Below are 23,197 nucleotides of genomic sequence, written 5' to 3' on the forward strand. Positions count from 1 at the left end.
GAATTACTTTCAAAATAGTTGTACTAATGAAGAAATGTTTAAAAGTGAGTCACTCATAACCTTGCCACTTTATCAAAGCAATAATTGTCACATCTATATATTTCCTTCCATTATTTTTTTCTATCTAGATACCATATTTCTATAGGCAAATAATTTTTTAAAAATATGATTGCAATATATACAGCTTTAAAGCAGCTGCATTTAAGCAGCTTTCAAATCAATCCACAGAATTTTAGATCCAGGTTAGAATTCTCTAAACTAATGTTCTCTGCAGAATTAAATTTTAAGATCACTATAAAGAATACTAATATAATTCTCCTGATAATTTCAAATAGTCAAATCTATGTTCAATTCTATTTTAATTTACTAGTGATGTGGAGGCTGAAATAATGGAAATAAATTTCTTTATGGGGTTCAATAATTCAATTAAAACAAACTAATTCTTTTTTTATCATTAATTTTTTAAGATTTTTTATCATAATCTTTTAAGATTGATTTTGAGCCAAAAGAATTTTTTATTGAAAGTTAGAGGAAGATTTGCTTGCTTACTTAGGAAAATATAAAAATAATTGATTTTTTGGTAATGATCATGTATATATGAACTTTTGGATGAGGTTGATCCGAGATAATGGAATGCAAAATAAAGATCATGTTACTGCTTATTATAAATTTCTATTTTACTTGTGTCAGCATTGTTCCTGTGACTGAAATGAGAAATGGACATTGTTATTACTGAATGTTACATGCCTGTGGTTTGGCCACATACCATAAAATTTACCCTTTTAAGTGCACAATTCAGTGGGTTTTTAGTATTTTCACAAAGTTGTGCAACCATTACTCGCTATCTAATTCTAGAACATTTTCATCACACCAAAGAGAAACTCTGCACTTACCACCTCATTTGTCTGTCTTCCCCTCTAATCTCCTGTCGGGCTCTATGGATTTGTCTGTTCTGAACATTTTGTATGGAATCATGCAATATGTGGCCTTCTGTTTCTGGTGTCTTAGCATAATGTTTCAAGGTTCATCCATGTTATGAGGATATACTACATTTAATTTCTCCGTTCATCAGTTGATAGATATTTGGGTAGCTGCTTCTTTCTGGCTATTATGAATAGTCTGCTACAAACATTCATGTACTGATTTTTATGTGGAAATAATGTTTTCAGTTCTTTGGGGTATATATTTAGAAGTGGAATTGCTGGGTCATATGGTAACCCTATGTTTAACATTTTGAGGAACTGTCAAACTGTTTTCCAAAGCAACTGCACCATTTAATATTCCCGTCAGCAATATATGAGGGTTTTAACTTCTCCACATCCTTGCCAATGCTTGTTATTTTTCTTTTTTAAAGAAAACATTTTATTATAGCCATTTTAGAATAGTAGGTGTGAGGTAGTATCTCATTGTGGTTTTGATTTGAAGTTCTGTGATGGCTAATGATGTTGAACATATTTTCATGTGCCTATTAGCCACTTATATATCTTGTTTGGAGAAATCTCTATTCAGACCCCTTGCCCACTTTTAAATTGGGTTATTTGTCTTTTTTTTGTTCAGTTTTAAGCCTTCTTTGTGTAAGAAGATTTCTTTAAGACTTCTAGATGCAAATCTCTTATCAAATGCACTTATGCATTGCTTAAAGATGGAGATACATTTCTGAGAAATGAATTGTTAGGTAATTTTGTCGTTGTGTGGATGTCATAGTGTGTACTTACACAAAATGAAATGGTATGGCCTACAGCACACCTAGGCTATATGGTACAGCCCATTACTCCTAGGCTACAAACCTGCACAGCAAATTACTAAGTACTGTAGGTAATTGTAACACAGTAAGTATTGTGTATCTATACACATCTAAACATAAAAAGGTGCATTAAAGATACAGTATAAGAGATAAAAAATGGTAAACCTGTATAAGGGCACTTCCCATGAATAGAGCTTGCAGGACTAGAAGTTGCTCTTGGGTGAGTCAATTAGCGAGTGGTAAGTGAATGTGAAGGCCTGGGAAATTACCATACAGTACTGTAGACTTTATAAACACTGTATACCTTGTCTATACTAAATTTATAAAACAATACTTTTCTTTCTTCAACAATAAATTAACCCTACCTTACCGTAAATTTTTTATTTTATAAGCTTTTAACTTTTGACTCTTTTGTAATAAATAATACTTAGCTTAGAACATAAACACATTGTACAGCTGTACAAAAAATTTTCTTTCTTCATATCCTTATTCTATAAACTTTCTTCTATGTAGTTTTTTTTTTTTTTTTTTTAACTTTTTTGTTAAAAACTAAGACATAAACACACATTAGCCTAGGCCTACACAGGCCAGGGTCATCAGTATCATTGTGTTCCATCTCTACATCTTCTGCCCTTGGAAGGTCTTCAGGGGCAGTAACGCACATGGAGCTGTCATCTCCCATGATAATGCCTTGTTCTGGAATATTTCCTGAAGGACCTGCCTGAGGCTGTTTTACAGTTAATGCTTTTTTTTTTTTTTTAATAAATAGGAGTATACTCTTAAAATAACCATAAAAAGTATAATATAGTAAATACATAAACCAGTAACGTAGTCATTTATTATCATTATCAAGTATTATGTATTATATGTAATTATATATACTAGACTTTTATATGGCTGGCAGCACAGTAGGTTTGTTTACACCAGCATTACCGCAAACATGTGAGTAATGCCTTGCACTACCACGTTATGACATACATGACATCACTAGCTGATAGGAATTTTTCAGCTCCATTATAATCTTATGGGACCTGGACCTTCATGCTATACACAGTCTGTCGTTGACTGAAACATCAGTATATGGTGCATGACTGGATGTGATTTGCAAATGGTTTTTCCCATTGTGTGGGTGTTGTCTTTTCATTCTCTTGATGCCCTTTGAAGCACAAAAGTTTTTAGTTTCCATGAAGTCTAATTTATTTGTTTTGTCTTTTCTTGCTCTTGTTTTTGAGGTCGTATCTAAGAAAGCTTTGACAACCAGGTACAGTGGCTCATGCCTGTAATCCCAGCACTTTGGGAGGCCAGGGTAGGAGGTTAACTTGAGGCCAGAAGTTTGAGACCAGCATGGGCAGCACATCAAGACCTCATCTCTAAAAAAAAAAAAATTAGCTGGGCATGGTGGTACTGTTGCCCCACCTACTTAGGAGGTTGATGCAAGAGGATCCCTTGAGCTCAGGAGTTCAAGGCTACAGTGAGTTATGATCGCACCACTGTACTCTAGCATGGGCAACAGAGTGAGACCCTGTTTCTAAAAAAATAAAAATAAAAAATAAGAAGGCTTTGACTAAACAAAGGATACAAAGATTTCTTTTCTTTTCTTTTTTTTTTTTTTTTTGACACAGAGTTTCACTCTCTTGCCCAGGTTAGAGTGCCATGGCATCAGCCTTGCTCACAGCAACCTCAGACTCCTGGGCTCAAGCAATCCTCCTGCTTCAGCCTCCCGAGTAGCTGGGACTACAGGCATGTACCACCATGCCCGGCTAATTTTTTCTATATATTTTTAGTTGTCCAGATAATTTCTTTCTATTTTTAGTATAGACGGGGTCTCGCTCTTGCTCAGGCTGATCTCGAACTCCTGAGCTCAAACAATCCGCCCACCTCGGCCTCCCAGAGTGCTAGGATTGCAGGCTTGAGCCACTGCGCCCGGCCACAAAGATTTATTTCTATATTTTCTTCTGAGAATTTTAGAAATAGAGTGCTTACATTTAGGTCTGTGATCCATTTTGAGTTAGGTGTTTTTTTTTTTTTTTTTTTTTTTGAGACAGAGTCTCATTCTATTACCTGGGCTAGAGTGTTGTGGCGTCAGCCTCGCTCACAGCAACCTCAAACTCCTGGGCTCAAGCAATCCTCCTGCCTCAGCCTCCCAAGTAGCTGGGACTACAGGCCTGTGGCACCACATCCAGCTAATGTTTTCTATTTTTAAGTAGAGATGGGGTCTTGCTCTTGCTGAGGCTGGTCTCCAACTCCTGACCTCAAATGATCGTCCTGCCTCGGCTTCCCAGAGTGCTAGGGTTACAGGCGTGAGCCACCCTGCCTGGGCCCATTTTGAGTTAATTTTTGTAATATGGTGTGAAGTAGCATTCAACTTCATTTTTTTTATGTAGATAGCCACGTCTTAGCACCGTCTGTTGAAAAAGACTATGCTTTCCCCGAATTGTCTTGCTACCCTTCTTGAAAATCATAAATGTAAGGGTTTATTTCCAGACTCTCAATTCTGTTCCACTGAGCTATATGTCTGTCCTTGAGCCAGTATCAAACTGTCTTGATTATTGTAGCTTTGTGGAAAATTTTGAAATCAGGAAGTGTGAGTTCTCCAACTTTCTCTTTCAAGATTGTTTTGGCAATTCTCAGTCCCTTGCATTTCCATATGAATTTTAGGATCAATTTGTCAATTTCTGCAAAACGGTAGCTGGGATTTTCATTGGTATTGTGTATAGATCAATTTGAGGAGTAGCATGCATTACTTTTATAGTTAATATCAGAGGGAGACAAACTCCTTAAAGTCATTAGTTACAAGTTCTCTCAGTAATGTTAATTTTTCTGATTTCACTGATTGATCTTACTGATAAATAGATTTTTCTTATGATATTCCCCGTTAGATAAAAGAATTTATTACATTTGTATATTACATAAACTGAAGATTCACTCATAATTTAGTAATAACTTTTTAATGGCAACAATAATAATATGAGAGCTTTTAGATACAACATACAAGTTGTTAGATTTTAAAATAATCCAAAGATATCTAGACATATACCTATTTGGGATTAGCTTGTGTATATTTTCTGGTGAAACATCACATGAAGGTTATATATTTATCTTCTAACCACAATAGACTCCTATAGTGATATGTGGATATGTGGATACGACTGGTTTCTTTTTTTTTTGAGACAGAGTCTCACTCTGTTGTCCGGGTTACGTCAGCCTAGCTCACAGCAACCTCAGACTCCTGGGCTTAAGCGATCCTCCTGCCTCAGCCTCCCTAGTAGCTGGGACTATAGGCATCTGCCACCATGCCCGGCTAACTTTTTCTATATATATTTTTAGTTACCCGGTTAATTTCTTTCTATTTTTTAGTAGAGATGGGGTCTCGCTCTTGCTCAGGCTGGTCTCGAACTCCTGACCTCAAGCGATCCTCCCGCCTCAGCCTCCCAGAGTGCTAGGATTACAGGCGTGAGCCACTGTGCCCGGCCAACTGGTTTCCTTTTTAAAAAATTAGATAGTACCACCTATTTTGCCTTCTAGCTGCATCCTTTTGTTAGCCTTGCTACGTGGTCATTCTGTTGGGTAGGTTTTATAAATCTTAAAAATTCTAATTCAGAAACAGCTCTACTAAACCAAGAATGTATAATTTGTTGCATTTTTTCCTGAGAGAGTGGAATTTACATCCATTTTTTAAGAAGCTGTTAATGTTGCTAAGGCATCTGCCCAGTCTCCACAGTTGCTTAGCTTGCCGTGCTCCAGGTGCAGTTGATGTGCTGCGCATGTATCTGGGCAACATTGGAAATAAAGCTTTGAGGCAGGTGGAGGGCGATTTGTGGAGTTGGGTGTGAGCAGCACCGATGTTCACAATCTCAGAGGCTGCATCTCTGGAGGCAGAAGATGTTGTCTCACCAGACTATTGATGAAATTCATGAGGTTTTCTCTGAATTCTTCAAACTCACTTGAGTTGTTTCTTATTTGCTCTTAACTCCAGCATTTCCCTCACGGACTTCCAGAGGCGATGGAAATCTGTCTTCTGAAGCCCCAGAAGCATTTTCTTTCTCTATGTCAAGGCTCTGAAATGGGGCAAGGGACTCCTCTATTTTCTTTGCTGTGCTCCAGGTGTAAACCTAAAATAACAAGAGAGGGGCTCTCCAAAGAAAGGAATTTGTCTGGGAATAAGCAGGGGATTATAATCCAGGATGAGCATGTTATGATGAATCATAGGTGCATCCAGAGACAATGTGGTAAGAGGAAACTTTTCAAGGGAAAAAGGAGAAGTCCATGTAAGCTGTTTTGAAGCAAACATCATTGGTCACAGGGGCCTGTTGTAGGAGCCGATGTTAACTCATTGGTGCAAACAGCTGTTGCTAAGCAAATGTTCTTGTGAGGGTGGCTTATCTGAAATGCTTCAGTCTTCAGGAATTTTTTGTGATAAGTCCTCTTACACATGTATGTGTAGGATAAGCAAGATGAACAGAGCACTCAGGGACTTCATGTGGGTTTTTAGAAAGTGCTTGTAATAGTACTTATCTCAGACATGTGCACAGGAGACCCCTCCTTCGTGACCTCTGGGTTCCGCTTCGCCCTGGATCTGTCGTAAGTGACTCCATCTCGGCCTTGGCAAATTTCACAGAAGCTACTTTTCAGATGAAGACCTAAAAACTTTGAGGCACTTTTGAAATAGGATCATTAGCTCATCCTTAGGAAACCTCTTTAGCAACTGCAAGGCTGATTCATAACCTTCTGACTCCATGTTCTTTTGTAAATTTGCTGTTTTGTGATCTGTTGACACAGTGGTTATTTGGGAAAAGAAGCTATGAACTCATGAAGACATCTCAAAACCAGGAAGTAATTCCAGGAATTACGGAAATTTTCAAACATAAAAGTAGTGAGAACAGCATGATAAACTACCACGTACCCATCTCTCGGCTTCTTTGATTATCAGTGCATGGCCATCTTGTTTTTATTCTTGCAGTATTTTCGTTGAGTATTTTGAAGCAATTCCAGACATCATGTATATCACTTGTAAATATCTAAGTATGTATCTTTAAAATATAAGGAAGTTTTGAAAACATAACCATAGGGCCATTATTAAAACTTAAAAAAAAAACGTAATTCTTTAATATCATTAAATATCTGGTCAGTTCTAAAAATAAATTTTTAAGACTGAATAAAATTCCTTCAATGAATAGTCCTTAATCTACTTAGTCATTCCATTATTATAGGATTTTTGGGTTGTTTACAATTTTGTGTGATTATAAATAATGCTGTGATGAATAACTTCATGCCTATGACTTATTCTCTAGTTGAGTCATTTCCTCAGAAAGGATTTCTAGAAGCTGAATAAGAATACAAAACGTCACATGATGTTTTATCAAGTCTCCAACTGTGTGTGTTGTATTAAGGAGTTCTTTGTTTAGGCCGAAGATCTTAACAGCTTCTTAGTTTTAACAAAGAAATTATTCATTGCTGTTCTGCTCTGGAATGCATTGCTGGCTCTTTCATTGCACCTGACCCTGCGTGGAATTCTTTGGTCACGTGTATTCTTGTACTTAAAGTGAGAAAGATCATATAGTTTTAGAGACAGAGACGAGTACAAGAAAAGTTGATTGTTTGTATTTACTATTTACTATTTTACTATTTACTAAGAGCTAAGCCAGGCGTGGTGGCTTGTGCTTGTAATCCCAGCATTTTGGGAGGCCGAGGCAGGAGGATTGAGCCTAGGAGTTTGAGGTTACAGTGAGCCATGATTGCACTTCAGCCTGGGCAACAGAGTAAGACCCTGTCTCCAAAAAAAAGCTAAAGTAGAAATTAACAGAAAACATTAAGGAAATCATTTAAATTTAGCATTAAGCTTAAAAAAATCTTATTTGGATTATTAAATTGAGGATTCTGAGTGTCAGTCATAGTCTTAGTAGGTGATTTACAGCTACAGTGAGCAACATATGAGGATTTTATCTCTGTTGTCTGTTGTTGGTATTATCTGGGTTTCAGCCAGTGGTATCATGAAAAGAACATGGACTTTGGAGTTAGATCTGGGTTCATTTCTTGACCCTGCCAATGCTAATACTAACAACAGTGATAATATAAATAATTACCATTTATTGAGCATACTGTGTGCCAGACACTGTGCTAAGCCTTTTGTATATGTCATCTTATTTAATTTTCACAATAACCCACAAGATAAGTTTGTGATCTTCTTGATGGAGAAACTGAAGCTAAGAGCACTTAAATACAAAGCCCATGGCAGAGCTAGGTCTGTCTCTGTGATCTTTTTTTTTCTGTTATATCATGGTATTTTTTCCTTTCTCTATCCATTCTCCCAGATTTCCCAGGATCCTCTCCCCAGTCTCTGGGTACAGGCCCCTCTGCTTTTGCGTGCAATTGTTAGGTGTACTTAAGGAAACCTGAGAGAACCATGTTCTGAGGCCCTCACTACATCATCACAATACACTCTCCCATTGTTACGACAGAGACTCTACAGGTATTGCCTGAGTTCAGGAGATGGCATATGGTTATAGTAGATGAGAGGAAGAATGCTTCAGAGATTGCTTGAGCAGTTCACATTTTCATTAGTTATTAATCTCTTTTCTTCCCAAAGGTTTCAAGGTTGGGCATTAAGTCAGGGCATTTCAGCTCTTCTACCCATTCACTTTTTTCCTCCCAACTTTGCTTTTTTTTTTTTTTTTCCAGAGTTTGAATTCTTATACAAATGGAGCATATGGTCCAACATATCCCCCTGGCCCTGGGGCGAATACTGCCTCATACTCTGGGGCTTATTATGCACCTGGATATACTCAGACCAATTACTCCACAGAGGTTCCAAGCACTTACCGTTCACCTGGTGACAGCCCAACTCCAGTCTCTCGTTGGATATATCCCCAACAGGACTGTCAGACTGAAGCACCCCCTCTTAGGGGGCAGGTTCCAGGGTATCCTGCTTCTCAGGTGAGCTGTTTTCTGTTGGGAAAAAATTAAAAGTCTGTCCCTCTTCAGTTGGAAACAGCAGAAGGGTATTCATTTACACTAGTGCTGATTTAAGAAAACACTTCCAGATCGGGACGGCAAGGACTGCTTTTATACTGATGCCCTTCTTACTTACAGCAGCTATTGCAGTAATGGCTGAATGGATTTTGGCTGAAGGTTCCTTATAGATGTCATAATGATAAAACTTTTATACCAAAAAAAGTCTTTAGAGAGTTGTTGCTTGGAAATTTCCCCATCTTGCCTATCTTAGCCTTTTTTAGTGCTGTTAGGTTAATATTCTTTAATATTCTATGAATGATACCATGTTTATTTCTCCGTTCCCTTTCAGAGGAGTTCTGTTATGTCTTTGTGTTTCTTATAGTATATGGGTCCATTTATTTATAGTGTCTATGGGACACACTTACACTATGCTTCGTGCATTGACTTGTAGGCCTTATTCCTTTTTAGTTTTATTGTCATCAATTCTACCCCTGGTAGAAAACTTTGGAACCAAGTTTTTAAAGGCGTAGAGAAATTATTGCAACTGATTAATTAGAGTTGCTATAATTTAGCCTTGTAGCAGCTAAGTCTACTCTGTTAAGCAGAAAGGAAGCATCTCAGAATCTGCCTATATCAGAATATTTTCGTTACTTCTTTAAGTTTTTTTTTTTTTCCCAAGCAATGACCAGCATATTTCTTCCTCTCAATCTAGAACCTGCCTCACTATCCTTATGGGGATGGGAATCATAGTGTTCCACAGGCAGGACCACCTGTACGGCCCCAGGAGGATGCGTGGGCTTCTCCTGGAGCTTACGGAATGGGCGCCCGTTACCCCTGGCCTGCAGCTGCGCCCTCAGCGCCACCTGGGAATCTGTACATGACCGAAAGTACTTCACCATGGCCCAGCAGTGGCTCTCCTCAGCCACCTCCTTCGCCACCTCTCCAGCAGCCCAAGGTAGGGCTTTAAAATGTTCCTTTGATGTTTCAATTAGCAGAGCACAACATGGGAGTTTTCTGCATTGGTCTGTGTTAAATGGGGACTAATTGCAAGAAGTTGGTGACTACTACCTGTTGCTTTACCTCAGCCCAGATTTTTTTCTTTCTTTCTTTTTTTTTTTTTTAATAGACTTCATTTTTTAGAGAAGGTTTAGGTTCACATCCTTTATTTTAAAAGACAGAAAATGCCCATTTTCTGTTTGTTGTAATTTTACCTGAATGTTAAATACAAAGATTGTATTTTACTACCTCAAATAATCTATAGACAGAAGACAAAGCTAATGTGAAATATCTGCAGTATTAGCTTGTATATAAAACCATAGCTTGAAAATCATCTGCTGTGGCTGTGTTCTTGTCAAGATCTGTCTTGAGGTTTTCACCTTTGAGGGGAAAACTATCTAATTCTTATTGATCAGGCCACTGGATGGATTGGGAGGTGCTGAGGCTAGATGGTGAGGTGCTCGTGATGATGACCTGCCTCAGGAATTCTCTGCCTTTTGCTCGACAGGGCACCCCCTTGTATCTTCTTAGGACTGTGTTTTTCTCAAACAATTAAGGAGGGAGGTCCAGTTTTATTGGTGGGGAATCTTTTCGTGTACCTTCTAGGTCGGGAGAAAGATACGGGCTCATAAATCTGATGTTAATGGATTCCCATTAAAACAGCTTTTTTCTCCTTTTTGCTCTCCCACTCCAAGGATTCCTCATACCCCTATAGCCAATCAGATCAAGGCATGAACCGGCACAACTTCCCTTGCAGTGTCCATCAGTATGAATCCTCGGGGACGATGAACAATGACAATTCAGATCTTTTGGATTCCCAAGTCCAATATAGTGCTGAGCCTCAGCTGTATGGTAATGCCACCAACGAACATCCCAGCAATCAAGATCAAAGTAATAATCTTCCTGAAGAGTGCTTATCTGCAGATGAAGGTACTCCCCCAAGTATTAAAAAAATCATACATGTGCTGGAGAAGGTCCAGTATCTTGAACAAGAAGTAGAAGAGTTCGTAGGAAAAAAGACAGACAAAGCATACTGGCTTCTGGAAGAAATGCTAACCAAGGAACTTTTGGAACTGGATTCAGTTGAAACTGGGGGCCAGGACTCTGTCCGGCAGGCCCGGAAAGAGGCTGTTTGTAAGATCCAGGCCATACTGGAAAAATTAGAAAAAAAAGGATTATGAAAGGATTTAGTACAAAGTGGAAGCCTGTTACTAACTTGACCAAAGAACTCTTGATTTTGGTTAATTATCCTCTTTTCTAAATGCCTGTTGATGACAAGAAGCGATACCTTCCAACTTTCTTTTGATTTAAAATTTGAAAAAATTGATAAAGGAATGGAAGAACATTTTAGTTATGAAGTTGCTTTCAGTTTTCAGACGAATGAATGTAATAGGAAACTATGAGCTAACAATATTGCCAACTAGACTCACTCCTTAAGAAATTTATGGATATCTGCGAGCTGCTTCTTATCAGCAGGAGGGAAATACACTATGTAACAGGCTTAACAGAAACCTACCAGATGAGACTGGCTATAATCTGAGACAAACAGGATCTGTTTTTTTTTTTTTTTAAACATCTGGATTACTTGTCACATTTTTGTACATTGTGACTGCTTTCAGCATACCCTTCATGTGTAAATTACAGCTTAGACTTTAGACTCTTGGACTTGTTTTGTTTTGTTACTTGCAGTTCACAAATATAATATTCTCTACTTCTTGGTACATTTTGTAGTAATATGTTTAATATAATTATTCAAGAGACTATATTGACAGCCAGATAGTGTGGCAATTCTGAATGACTTTATATCTTTTCATCACTTGAATATATTGCAATGTGTAGTGAGTTCCCCAGGTAAATTGTTTGTCTCCCATGTTGTATAGATTGTTAGAGTTTTTACCACTTTTGCTTTTCATGGTAGTAGTGGAAGGCGAATTTGGAAATGGCATTGACATAGAATGAAAATGTTTGTGGACACTTCTTTTTTGCCTTTTTATTGTATTTGGATAAAGATCCATTTAAAAATTATCTGTTTTTTTTTTTAACAACGTATAATTATCTTTTCACTATTGCTGCTTCCATAGAGAGCATTGTGATAGATAACAGACGAAACATTAAATGCCACAGTGAGTAGAAATAATGACTACCCAAAAGTAATAGATATAATTATTTAGTAATACCATTCTCCATCTAAGATGAGTTTCGCCATCAAGATCCCTATGAGCAGATTTCAGCTCAGTTTATAGTTAAAAACAATGAGGGTTAAAGGGTATTCATGCTCAGGGAATGAATCAGCCATAGCTAGAGTGGGAAATTAATTATTTTCTTCTTTTAAAGGTAGATTTGATGTTTATTTCTCTAGAGTAAATTGCATAGATAGAATTGCCTGTTTCATAAAAAGATGTTTTTACCATTATTAACAGTCATTTTAGAGCCAAATTTATGGAAGGGATATTGAAAGGGTCTTATGTAGCCTTGGTGGGTAGTTCTGTGCTGTTATATAGAAGAGACTTAGGTACATAACTTACTTTTTACATCTGAGGTGAGTTCTAGTATACAGTATCTGTTCTTAGAAAAACAACTGTTTCTTCATAAGATACCCAAGTGGTAATTTTTTTTTCCTAGACTGCCAGGCCTATTAGTGATACTAAATCAATCATCTGTCTCCATTCCTCATAAACAAAACCAAATCAGTACAAACATATTAGATGAGAGGAAATGTAGTAAAAATATTGGCTGGGTCTTATGGTCGCGATGAGTGATTCTGCAAGATAATATAGTGATAAATTTATTCTTGGATTTTAATTTTTGGCCTAATATAGGAATGTTTAAAAAGGCTTTTCTATGACAACTAGAAAATTATACTCGAGACTAAAAATATAGAAAGGGGAGGACTTTAAAGCTAAGTTACCAGTGACACAATGAGTAATTCAGAAGAGAACACTACTATTTTACTGAGTGCCCAAGATGCCAATTTCCATGATGTCTTGATTTATAGATATATGTACCCATGTTATGTACATATATACATATACGTGTGTATGCTTTTAAACAGTTTTTTAAAAGTTTTTGAAATAATTCTAGACTTACAGAAGAGTTGTAAAAATAGTACAGAGTTCTCATGTATCCTCCACCTACCTTCTCCTTGTGTTAACGTCTTACATAACTATAGAACATTTGTCAAAATTAAGACATTAACCTCGATACAATACTATTTACTGAAGTAGAGAATTTAAAAAGTAGAGATTTTATTAGTCTTTTGACTAATATCCTTTTACTACTCCAGGATCCAATCCAGGATCCCACCTTGCATTTAGTTGTCATGTCTCCTTTGTGTCCTCTGGTCTGTGACAGTGTATCAAAACAGGGGATACCTAATGCAATGTATTTCTGGTGTTGTTAACTTTGATCACTATGCTCGGCTGGTGTCTGCTAGGATTCTCTACTGTAAACTTACCATGTTTTCCTTATAATTACTAAATATTTGCTGGAGATACTTTGAGACTATGCAAATGTCCGGTTTCTGCTTGAACTTTTGCCCAGCCATTTTACTATCCATTGGCAGATCTTGCTTGTGGCAGTTACTACTGTGGTGTTCTAATGGTGATTTTCTATTTCTCTCATTCCTTCTACATTTATTAATTGAAACTCTTCTGTAAGGAAGAGGTGTTGCTTCTGGATTTATATTTTTAATTATAATAAGAATATTCAGGATAAGTACACACTTAGAACTTAAAGATGTTAAACCATGTTAAAATGATTCCAAATACCAATATCAAAGAAAATAAAACTAAGTTGGTAACTTGACTCAGACATTATAATGAACTTAAGAAGGAAAATAGTATTTATGATTTGTAGAGTTGGTTCAACTTTTGACTTAATATTGACTTGAGACTGAATTCAAAATTTTCTTGAAATTTCACATCTGGACTTTTAAAAGTGTCTACATTTATATTACTTTGGGGATCATTTTGTTAAAATCTTGAATAAAGTTAAAGACCTGGCATGATAAATGCAACTATGTTTTCTTTATAATAGGCACCATTGTTCCAAATATAAATGCCAATATAAATATTTAAACAAATGAGCCCTAATGAAATATCTAGGGGATATGTGTCTCTACATGTTGGTACGGAATTCTTTTAAGCGCTTTCAAAAATAGTGTTTTGAAAATAGTTCTTTGGTTGGTTAATGTAAATAATACTGTCAAAGTTAGGCAGGTTAAAAAAAGTTGAAGAATATAGATTAAATTGACATTTAAAAAAATTTTTTTGAAGGATGGATACTTTATGGAGCTTTTTGTTTCTTGTTTTTTTTTGAGCTTTTCCTTTTCATCTTTGCTTTTTTTCTTTTTGTATTTTACTTTTACTTTTTTAAAAAAAGTTAGGAGTTTACCTCAATTCACAGAAATTATGAGTTTAGAAAAGTCAATTTTATGAAAAGCAGCATTCTCTCCTGATCCTAACCTCTTTTTCTCTTCTGTAATGACAGTCACTTTGAATTTTGTTTGTGTTTTTTAATTTAAAATAAATTTTTTTTAGAGATGGGGTCTTGCTGTGTTGCCCATACTGGTATTCAATACCAGTTCAAATGATCCTCCTGCCTCAGCCCCCCTAGTAGCTGGTGCTGCAGGCATGCACCACCTTTCCTGGCTTCAATTTAGTTTCTTAAAAATGTGTTTCTGTATTTTTAAATAACACAATTGTATTGCTGCTTCTTGATTTATCAAGTTTAGGTCTTTTGTGCTGATTTTCTTTTACAGAGGATAAGAATTTAGGTTTATCTCTCTGCCCCTGCCACACACACATCCCAGTCCTATCTTTCCAACTTTTCAATATATTTATATGGTAATTTCATTGTACATTATTATAACTATGTAAATACTAACCAGAGCGTAGCCATGTAGCAAACTGGTCATTTTTCCTTTCCTGTTTTCCCTGGAATTAATCGTTTGTTCCATTTGTTTTGTTTGCTTACGTACTTAGGACTAATTTGGCCCTTCATCAGTTGTCTAAATTTTCTCTCAAGATGCTCATACATATTTTATCAATTTTAAACTCCGGAAGAAGTCTATCCTGGAGTCTTCAGACTGGAGGATTGGTATGTTTCTGGTGCATAGTGTCATCCTGGGATCTTTCTTGACCCGTCCTGGTGATTCCCTTGGCCTCTTACGTTGGTTTCCTGTTTTTTGTATCTTATGTCTTTCTCTTTCTTGATTTATTTCATTTTGATAGAGCATATTCTTTAGTAGTTTCCTGGAAAAGGGTTCAGGAGAAATAATTTTTTTTATATCTTACATATTTGAAAATGTCTGTTCCAGCCACTGGATTGACAGTTTGGCTGGATATAGATTTCTAGGAAATGATTATCTTAAATATTTTGAAGGCATAAGTATGTTATCCTGTAGTTTCCAGAATTGCTATTCAGAAGCATATGCCATTCTGATTCACGATCCTTTGTATAAAACCCAATTTTTAGGCCAGGCGTGGTGGCTCATGCCTGTAATCCTAGCACTCTGTGAGGCAGAGGCGGGCGGATCGTTTGAGCTCAGGAGTTCGAGACCAGCCTCAGCAAGAGCGAGACCCTGTCTCTACTAAAAAAATAGAAAGAAATTAGCTGGACAACTAAAAATATATAGAAAAAATTAGCGGGGCATGGTAGCGCATGCCTGTAGTCCCAGCCTCTCGGGAGGCTGAGGCAGAAGGATCGCTTGAGCCCAGGAGTTTGAGGTTGCTGTGAGCTAGGCTGACGCCACAGCACTCACTCTAGCCCGGGCAACAGAGTGAGACTCTGTCTCAAAAAAAAAAAAAAAAAAAAAAACCACCCAATTTTTATCTGTAGAAGCTTGTAGGTTTTCTGAAATTTCAATTTCCTAATGGTGTAGCTTTGGTGTGGGTTCATGTTTTTCCATTTTGCTGGGCCCATTTCATTCTGGAAACTCATGCCCTTAACATCCTGTGAAATTTTTTTGAGTTTTGTTTGTTAATTTCCCTCTTTCTCCACCCCAGTCTGCTCTGTTAATACTTTCTAGGATTACTACTATTTAGATTATAGTCCTTATAGACTGGTTCTTTAATTTTCTTTTCTTTCTTTTTTTTCTTTTTTCCGTTTTTTGCCTTTTTGCTGTACATTGTAGGAGATTTCTGGAAATTTATCTTCCAACCCTTCATTGAATTTTGCATTTCTTCCACCATATTTTTAATTTCCACGAATATTTTTGTGCCCTGTGTTCCTTTTTAGTATTCTTCTTGTTTGTGGTTGAAGCATCTTACATCGCTGAAGATATTAATGATAATTTCTTGATGTTCTCTTCTTCCTGAATAATAGATTTCCTCCAAAGTTGCTTTTTTCTTTCTTTTTTAGTTTCCATCTTTATCATGTTAGAGGTATTGCTCAGACGTCTATTAATTTTTGCTTGTATTTTTTACAGTGCAATATTATTTCACGGGAGACTCAAAATTATGTCTAGGAAATGTTTTCTGGCTATTTTGTTTAATTATTTTTTCATAATCTTTCTTGGAGGGGACAGATGTTTTAACTCTGAAATTGGGAAGGGGAGACTGGAAAATTTTCACTCTTGTATGAAAACAGGACAGTTTCACACTCTGTGTGGCCTTTCTCACGGGAGTATTGGGCACATCTGTCATGTTGAAATGTGAGGCAGGGTGTGTGCCAACTGCTGAGAATGGGGATTTAGGCATTTGGGAGCAGAGCACATTTTCTCTCAGCCAACCCCTTATACATCCTTTTATTTTGCAATATGTGCTTGCAAAATTGGCTAAAGGCAAGAGTAGTATTGCCAAATAAAATACAGATTCCCAGTTAAATTTGAATTTCAGATAAACAATCATTTTTTTAATATCAGTATGAACCATGCAACGTTTGGAGCATATACTAAAAGATGATGTATATTGTTTATCTGAAATTCAAATTTAAGTGGGAGTACTGTATTTTTAAAATTACAGTTTTGATTTTGGAAAATTGTAGATTCACATGCAGTTTTAAGAAATAATGCGAAGATTTCATGTGGCCTTCACCCAGTCTCGTCCGGTGGGAACGTGTTGTAAAACTTGACTGCAGAACCACGGCCAGGATATTGACGTCGATTCACTCAGGGGACAGAACAACATCACCACAGTTACCCCTCCGGGCGACCTTTACAGCCACAAGCATCCCCTTTCCCCCCATACTACCTCCCTGGCAACCACTCATCTTTATTTCTAAATTCTGTCATTTCAGGAATGATATAGTATGTAAGCCTTTGGAAACAGGCTTTTTATTTTTCACTTAGCATAATTCTCTTGAGATTAATCCAATTTGTTTCCTACATCAGTGGTTCTTTTTAATTGCTAAGTAGTAGTCATCTAGAGTCCGGATATGCCATCGTTTGTTTAACCGTTCACCTGTGGAAGGACATCTGTGTTGTTGCCAGTTTTGGGCTATTATGAAGAAAGCTTCTATGTACATTCTTTTTTTAAAATTTTCTTTCTTTCCCAGAAGCCATAGCACTTCTATGTACATTCATGTACAGGTTTTCATGCAGGCATAGTTTTCATTTCTTTTGAAAGGAAGCAATGCCTAGAAGTGCAATTCTGGGTCACATGGTAGTTGCATGTTTAATTTTTTAAGAAACTGCCCAACTTTTTGAGAATGGCTATACTGTTTTACATTCTCACCAGCAATGTATGAGTTTTTCTGTATCCTTGCCAGAATTTGGTGTTGTCACTATTTTTTTTTTTTTTTTGAGACAGAGTCTTGCTCTGTCGCCTGGGCTAGAGTGCCGTGGCATCAGCCTAGCTCACAGCAACCTCAAACTCCTGGGCTCAAGCAATCCTCCTGCCTCAGCCTCCCAAGTAGCTGGGACTACAGACATGCACCACCGTGCCCAGCTAATTTTTTCTATTTTTAGTTGTCTGGTTAATTTCTAATTTTAGTAGAGACGGGGTCTCGCTTTTGCTGAAGCTGGTCTCAAACTCCTAACCTCAAGTGATCCTTCTGCCTCTGCCTCACAGAGTGCTAGGATTACAGGTATGAGCCACTGCACCTGGCCTGTCACTGTTTTTTACTTTAGCCATTCTGATAGATGTGTAGCAATATCTCATTGTGGGTTTTTTTGTCTTTGTTTTTTTTTTTCTTTTTTTGAGACAGGGTCTTTCTCTGTTGCCCAGGCTAGCGTGCAGTGGCATCATCTTAGCTCTCTGCAACCTCAAACTCCTGGACTCAAGTGATCCCCCTGCCTCCCAAGTAGCTGGGACTACAGGCAGGCACCACCACGCCTGGTTATATTTCTATTTTTTTGGTAGAGACAGGGTCTCGCCATGTTGCTCAGGCTGGTCTTGAACTCCTGTCCTCAGGTGGTCCTCGCACTTTGACCTCCTAGAGTGAGGGATTACAGGTGTGAACCATCACACCTGGCCTCATTGTGGTTTAATTTGCATTTCCCTAATGGTTAATGATGTTGACCATCTTTTCATACGCCTATTTGCCATCTGTATATTCTATTCTGTGAAATACCTGTGCAAGTCTTTTGCTTATTTTCTAACTGGATTTATTTGAATAAACTTAATTTTAGAATAGTTTAGATTTACAAAAAAAATTGTGACGATACTACAGAGAATTCTCATATACCTCTCACCCAGTTTCCCCTATTATTAACAACTTAAATTAGTACTGTACATTTGTCATAGTTATTCTTATTAACAAAAGTCCATATTTTATTCAGATTTTCTTAGTTTTTACCTGTTATCCTTTTTCTCTTCCAGGATTCCATCCAGGATCCCACATTACACTTAGTCATCATGTCTCCTTAAGGGTCTGTTGGCTGTGACAGTTTCACAGCCTTTCCTTGTTTTTGATGACCTTGACAGTTTTGAGGAGTGCTGGTCAGGTATTTTCTAGAATGTCTCTCTGTTGGCGTTGATCTGATGTTTTTCTCATAATTAGACTGGGGCTATGGGTTTAGACCACAGAGGTGACTTACCTTTCTCATCAGGCATATCAAGGGTGTACAATAGCAATATGACTTACACTGTTGATGTCAACCTTAATCCCTTAGCTAGTAGTTTGTCAGGTTTCTCTATAATAAAGTTATTCTTTTCCATTTTTCATACTACGCTATTTGGAAGAATGCCATTATACACAGCCCCACACTTACACTTCAACTCTTTGAGAGTGGAGTTTCTATATAAATCATTGGGAATTTCCTTGCAAGGGAGATTTGTCTGTTCTCTTTTACTTATTTATGTATTTCAGTATGGACTCGTGGATATTTACTTTGGGTTATGATGTGAAACTACCTTATTTGTTGCTCAAATTGTTCTGTTTTGGCCACTGGGAGCTCATTCTGTTGGCTCCTGTGTCCTTTTGAAATACGCCCCTCATTGTGTGTAGTCTTTTCGCTCTCTTTTTTTTTTAAAGTCCTTCTATACTTTTTGGCACTGTAAGATGCTACTGGCTCATCTTGTATATTTCCTATTCCAGTCCTAGCATCAGTTATTTAGAACCCTGGTTCTTCTTTTCGAAGAATGGTATAAGGAACTAAGATTTACTTCCGTTTTTTGTCTTTTTACCAGTGAATTTTGAAAGTGTTTGTTTTTTATTTTTTTGTTTGTTTGTTTTCAAGACAGGTTCTTGCTGTATCGCCCAGAGTGGAATGCAGTGACGTCACCATAGCTCACTGCATCCTCAAATTCCTGGGCTCAAGTGATCCTCCTGCCTCAGCTTCCCGAGTAGCTGGAACTACAGGTGCGTGCCACCATGCCTGGCTAATTTTAAAATTTTCTGTAGAGATGGGGTCTTGCTATTTATGGCCCAGGCTGGTCTTGAATTCCTGGCCTCAAGCAATCCTCCTGCCTTGACTTCCCAAAATGCTAGGATTATAGGTGTGAGCCACTGTGCCAGGCTGAGAGTTCTTTATGTTTTTTAGATACTAGTCCTTGGTCAGATATGTCATTTGCAAATATTTCATCCCAGCCTGTAGCTTGTCTTTTTATCCTCCTAATGGGATCTTTCACTGAGCAAAAGTTTTTAATTTTGATGAAGTCCAGTTTATCATCTTTTCCTTTTAAGAATGGGGCTCTTAGTGTCAAGTCTCTTAAGAACTCCTTGCTTACCTCTAATTCCTAGAGATTTTCTCTTGTGTTTTTCTTCTAAAAGTTTTATTACTCTCGGAGGTCTTTAGCAAGAAAAAAAAGTTTTATTACATTTACATGTAATAAATACATGTATTACATGCATATAATACATTTGTATTTGCTGCATTTACATTTGCTCAATCTGGCAACTGTAGCCGAGAGGAAACATTGGCTTCTTGGAACCTTCCAGGGCTACAGGAGAGCCACCTTGCTCCATACTTAAACTGAAATTATCAGTTGCTCTCAAACAAACTTAACTCTCATTGAGGTAAGACAGAAATTATAAGGAAAGTATAAATCACTTTCCTCAAAGTGAAAACATCTAAGAGAAATTATTCACCTTGAAGGCAGGGACTATTCAGTTGTGGCCGTAAGGTAATAAAATGCATTTTCATGAATGGTTTATGAGCTTATAAAATTCACCAACTTTGGGATAGAAAAGAACATCACACCAGATGTCTCTAAGGTCCCTTTTAATTCTAACATTCTTATTTTATATACAAAGTCAGTCAGTGGCAGAGCTGAAATTATAGGTTGAGTCTTCTGTTTCTTGATTCAAGGCACCTTGCCTCACAGCTGCAGCCTGTATATTCTTGAGTAAAATGTAGATTCAGGCCGTGCCCAGTGGCTCACACCTGTAATCCTAGCACTCTGGGAGGCTGAGGTGGGAGGATTTTGAGGCCAGAAGTTCGAGACCAGCCCAGGGAACTTAGTGAGACCCCTGTTGCCAGGTGGGTGTGGTGGCGTATTCCTTTAGTCCAGCTACTCGGGAGGCTGAGGCAGGAGGATTGCTTGAGCCCAGGAGCTCGAGGTGTATTGAACTATGATTGTGCCACTGCACTCTAGCCTGGGTGACAGAGCAAGACCCTGTCTCTCAAAAAATTTTTTAATTAAAAAAAAATGTAGATTCATAGCATTAGGTATTAGGGTTCTCCAGAGTGATAGAACCAAAAGGATATACATGGATAGATGAGAGGAAATTTATTAGGGCACTTGGCTTGTGCAATTATGGAGGCTAAGAAGTCCTTATGACAGACGATCTGCAAGCTAGAGACCCTGGAATGCCAATGGCTCAGCCCACGTCTGGAAGCTTCAGAACCAGAGAAGTTGATGGTGTAATTCTCAGTTCAAGGTTAAAGGCCTGAGAACCTATGGGGCCACTGGCATAAGTCCTGGAGCCCAAAGGCTGGAGAGCCTGGAGTTCTAATGTCCAAGTGTAGGAGAAGAGTCTCTCAGCTCCAGGAGACAGAAAGAGAGGAAATCTTTTTCCTGCCTATTTTGTTCTATCCAAGGGATTCCAGCTGATCGGATGGTGTTCACCCACGTTGAGGGCCGATCTTCCTCACTCAGTCTGCAGACTCACATGCCAGTCTCCTCCGGAAACACCCTCAGATACACCCAGCAGTGATGCTTTATCCACTGTCCAGGTATTCCTTAGTCCAGTTGAATCGACACCTAAAATTGACCATCACAAGTCCACCCCTTGTCAATTTGACACACATATACATCTCCTTAAACCATACTTCATCTCCAAATAAAGACAATAACAAGTTGCTAATATTATTTCTACCTAAGGTGATGCAACTATCCTCTATACAACCCAGGGACACACTAATCCTGTCCACAGAAGAGGAGGTGAAATACTTGGGTGATATTTACTCTTCTTCTGATATTCTATAACTTAAATACTATGATGTAAAATTAACAATACTTAAATACTGACGTTAAGTCAGTATATATTTTGTTGCATGATAAAGGAATAAGAGAGGAACAAAAACAAATGTATGTGTGTATATATACACAAACGTATTCTTAACGAAGTAAGAAATTCTCATGACAATTACAGTCTTCATTTCTGTATCTGGTCACACAGTCATAGCGGTGTTTATATTAGTAACTGCCTTTTTCTACTACCCATTCGGTGTTCCCTTTGCCTTCCGCAAACACCTCTGCTGGTCATGGTTCTCTACCTGGTGGGGTGACCCAACCCTCCTTTCCTGAAGTGTCTGGGCCATTCATAGTCCTGCCTTGATTGGGTGTTGTAGTTTCTCATTGACTTTAATCACAGGCGTGGTAACACTAAGAGGTGCCTAGGGGATCTCAAATATTCCGGACACTCTTCCTTACCTTCATGTGGAGTAGTAGACCACTTTCCCCTGGGGAAACTACCACCCAAAACTAAATTTACCTCCATGTCTGTTTTTGTAAATAAAGTTTTATTGGGACATAGCCACACTCATGGGTTCACTTATCGTCTCTGGCTGCTTTAGTGCTGCAACGGGAGAATTGATTAGTTGTGACATACATCTTACCGCCCACCTTAAATATGTATCTGGCCCTTTTAAGCCTTCTAATAAAAGATTGATACACAACTGCAAATAATAGGCAGTAAAATTAAGTGGGTTTTTATTTTAGAGAGGTACCATGAAATACTCTATTTGCCTGAATCTACCTATCTACTCAGGCTTTTTGGGAACCTAGAATTTATACTGCTTAAGGCAGTATTCTTTAAGTGTAGATCCCAAGGTACTTACATTTATAATTTGGGGTGCTTATTTAAAATGCAGATTTCTGGATCCCACCAAAGATGTACTGAATGAGAATTTCTGGAGGTAGGCCTGGATACTTGATCGCTTTCTCTTTTGTAACTACCAGTGTATCTATTACCTGGCTCTGTTAGAGCACTCAACAAGATAGAGTTATTTGTTTACTTGCTTGTCTCTCCTATTAAGACTGTGAACTCTTTCAGGGTAAGTATTGTGTTATTCATTACCTCTGTATTCCAAGCCCTAGGGTGGGCACATTTAATTATAGTTCTCAAAGGGTGGTCCATGGATGCTAGTGGTCTTAGAGACTCTTTCAGGGGTGACAAGTTCAAAACCATTTTCATAATAATACTAAGATATGATTTGCCTTTTTTTGCTATGTTGACATTTGCACTGTTTTTTTTGTTGTTGTTGTTTTGTAGAGCCGGAGTTTCCACTATGTTGCCCAGGTTGGTTTCGAATTCCTGGCCTCAGGCACTCTTCCCACCTTGGCCTTTCAAAGTGCTGGGCTACAGGCATGAGCCCTGGTGCTTGGCTGGAATTTGCACTATTGATGCAAAAGCAATGGTGGGTAAAACTGCTGCCATCTTAGTGAGAATTAAGGCAGTGGAAACAAACTCTTGTCAGTCATTGCATTCTTTCCTGCCATGCATTCATGATAAGAATAGTGCCAGTTTCACTTCTTATCATTCAGAGTCAATAAAAATTAATTTTATTAACTCTTAATCCTTGAGTTCACATCTTTTTCATATTCTCTGTGACAAAGTGGTTAGTATACATAAAACAGTTCTGTTGCTTAACAGTACAATGGTGGTCTCTTGAGGAAAGAG

At 37.8% G+C, this 23,197-nt stretch overlaps 1 protein-coding gene across 3 annotated transcripts in view; it reads left to right on the forward strand.

Annotated features, from left to right (window-relative positions):
- Positions 1-22,828, forward strand: part of BAG4 (BAG cochaperone 4) — a 49,438-nt gene extending 26,610 nt beyond the window's left edge. For 2 of the 3 annotated variants that reach the window (XM_069485273.1, XM_069485274.1), the window contains 3 exons: positions 8,423-8,677; positions 9,408-9,650; positions 10,387-11,378. In XM_069485273.1, the coding sequence (XP_069341374.1) occupies positions 8,423-8,677; positions 9,408-9,650; positions 10,387-10,872 (984 nt within the window). In that variant the 3' untranslated portion in view covers positions 10,873-11,378. Of the gene's footprint in view, positions 1-8,422; positions 8,678-9,407; positions 9,651-10,386; positions 11,379-21,113; positions 21,249-22,789 lie in introns of those variants that run through there. The other variant, XM_069485275.1, reaches the window with a different exon arrangement.
- Positions 22,829-23,197: the final 369 nt, after the last annotated feature.

This window comes from Eulemur rufifrons, chromosome 12 (assembly GCF_041146395.1).
Source record: "Eulemur rufifrons isolate Redbay chromosome 12, OSU_ERuf_1, whole genome shotgun sequence".
Classification (NCBI taxonomy): domain Eukaryota; kingdom Metazoa; phylum Chordata; class Mammalia; order Primates; family Lemuridae; genus Eulemur; species Eulemur rufifrons.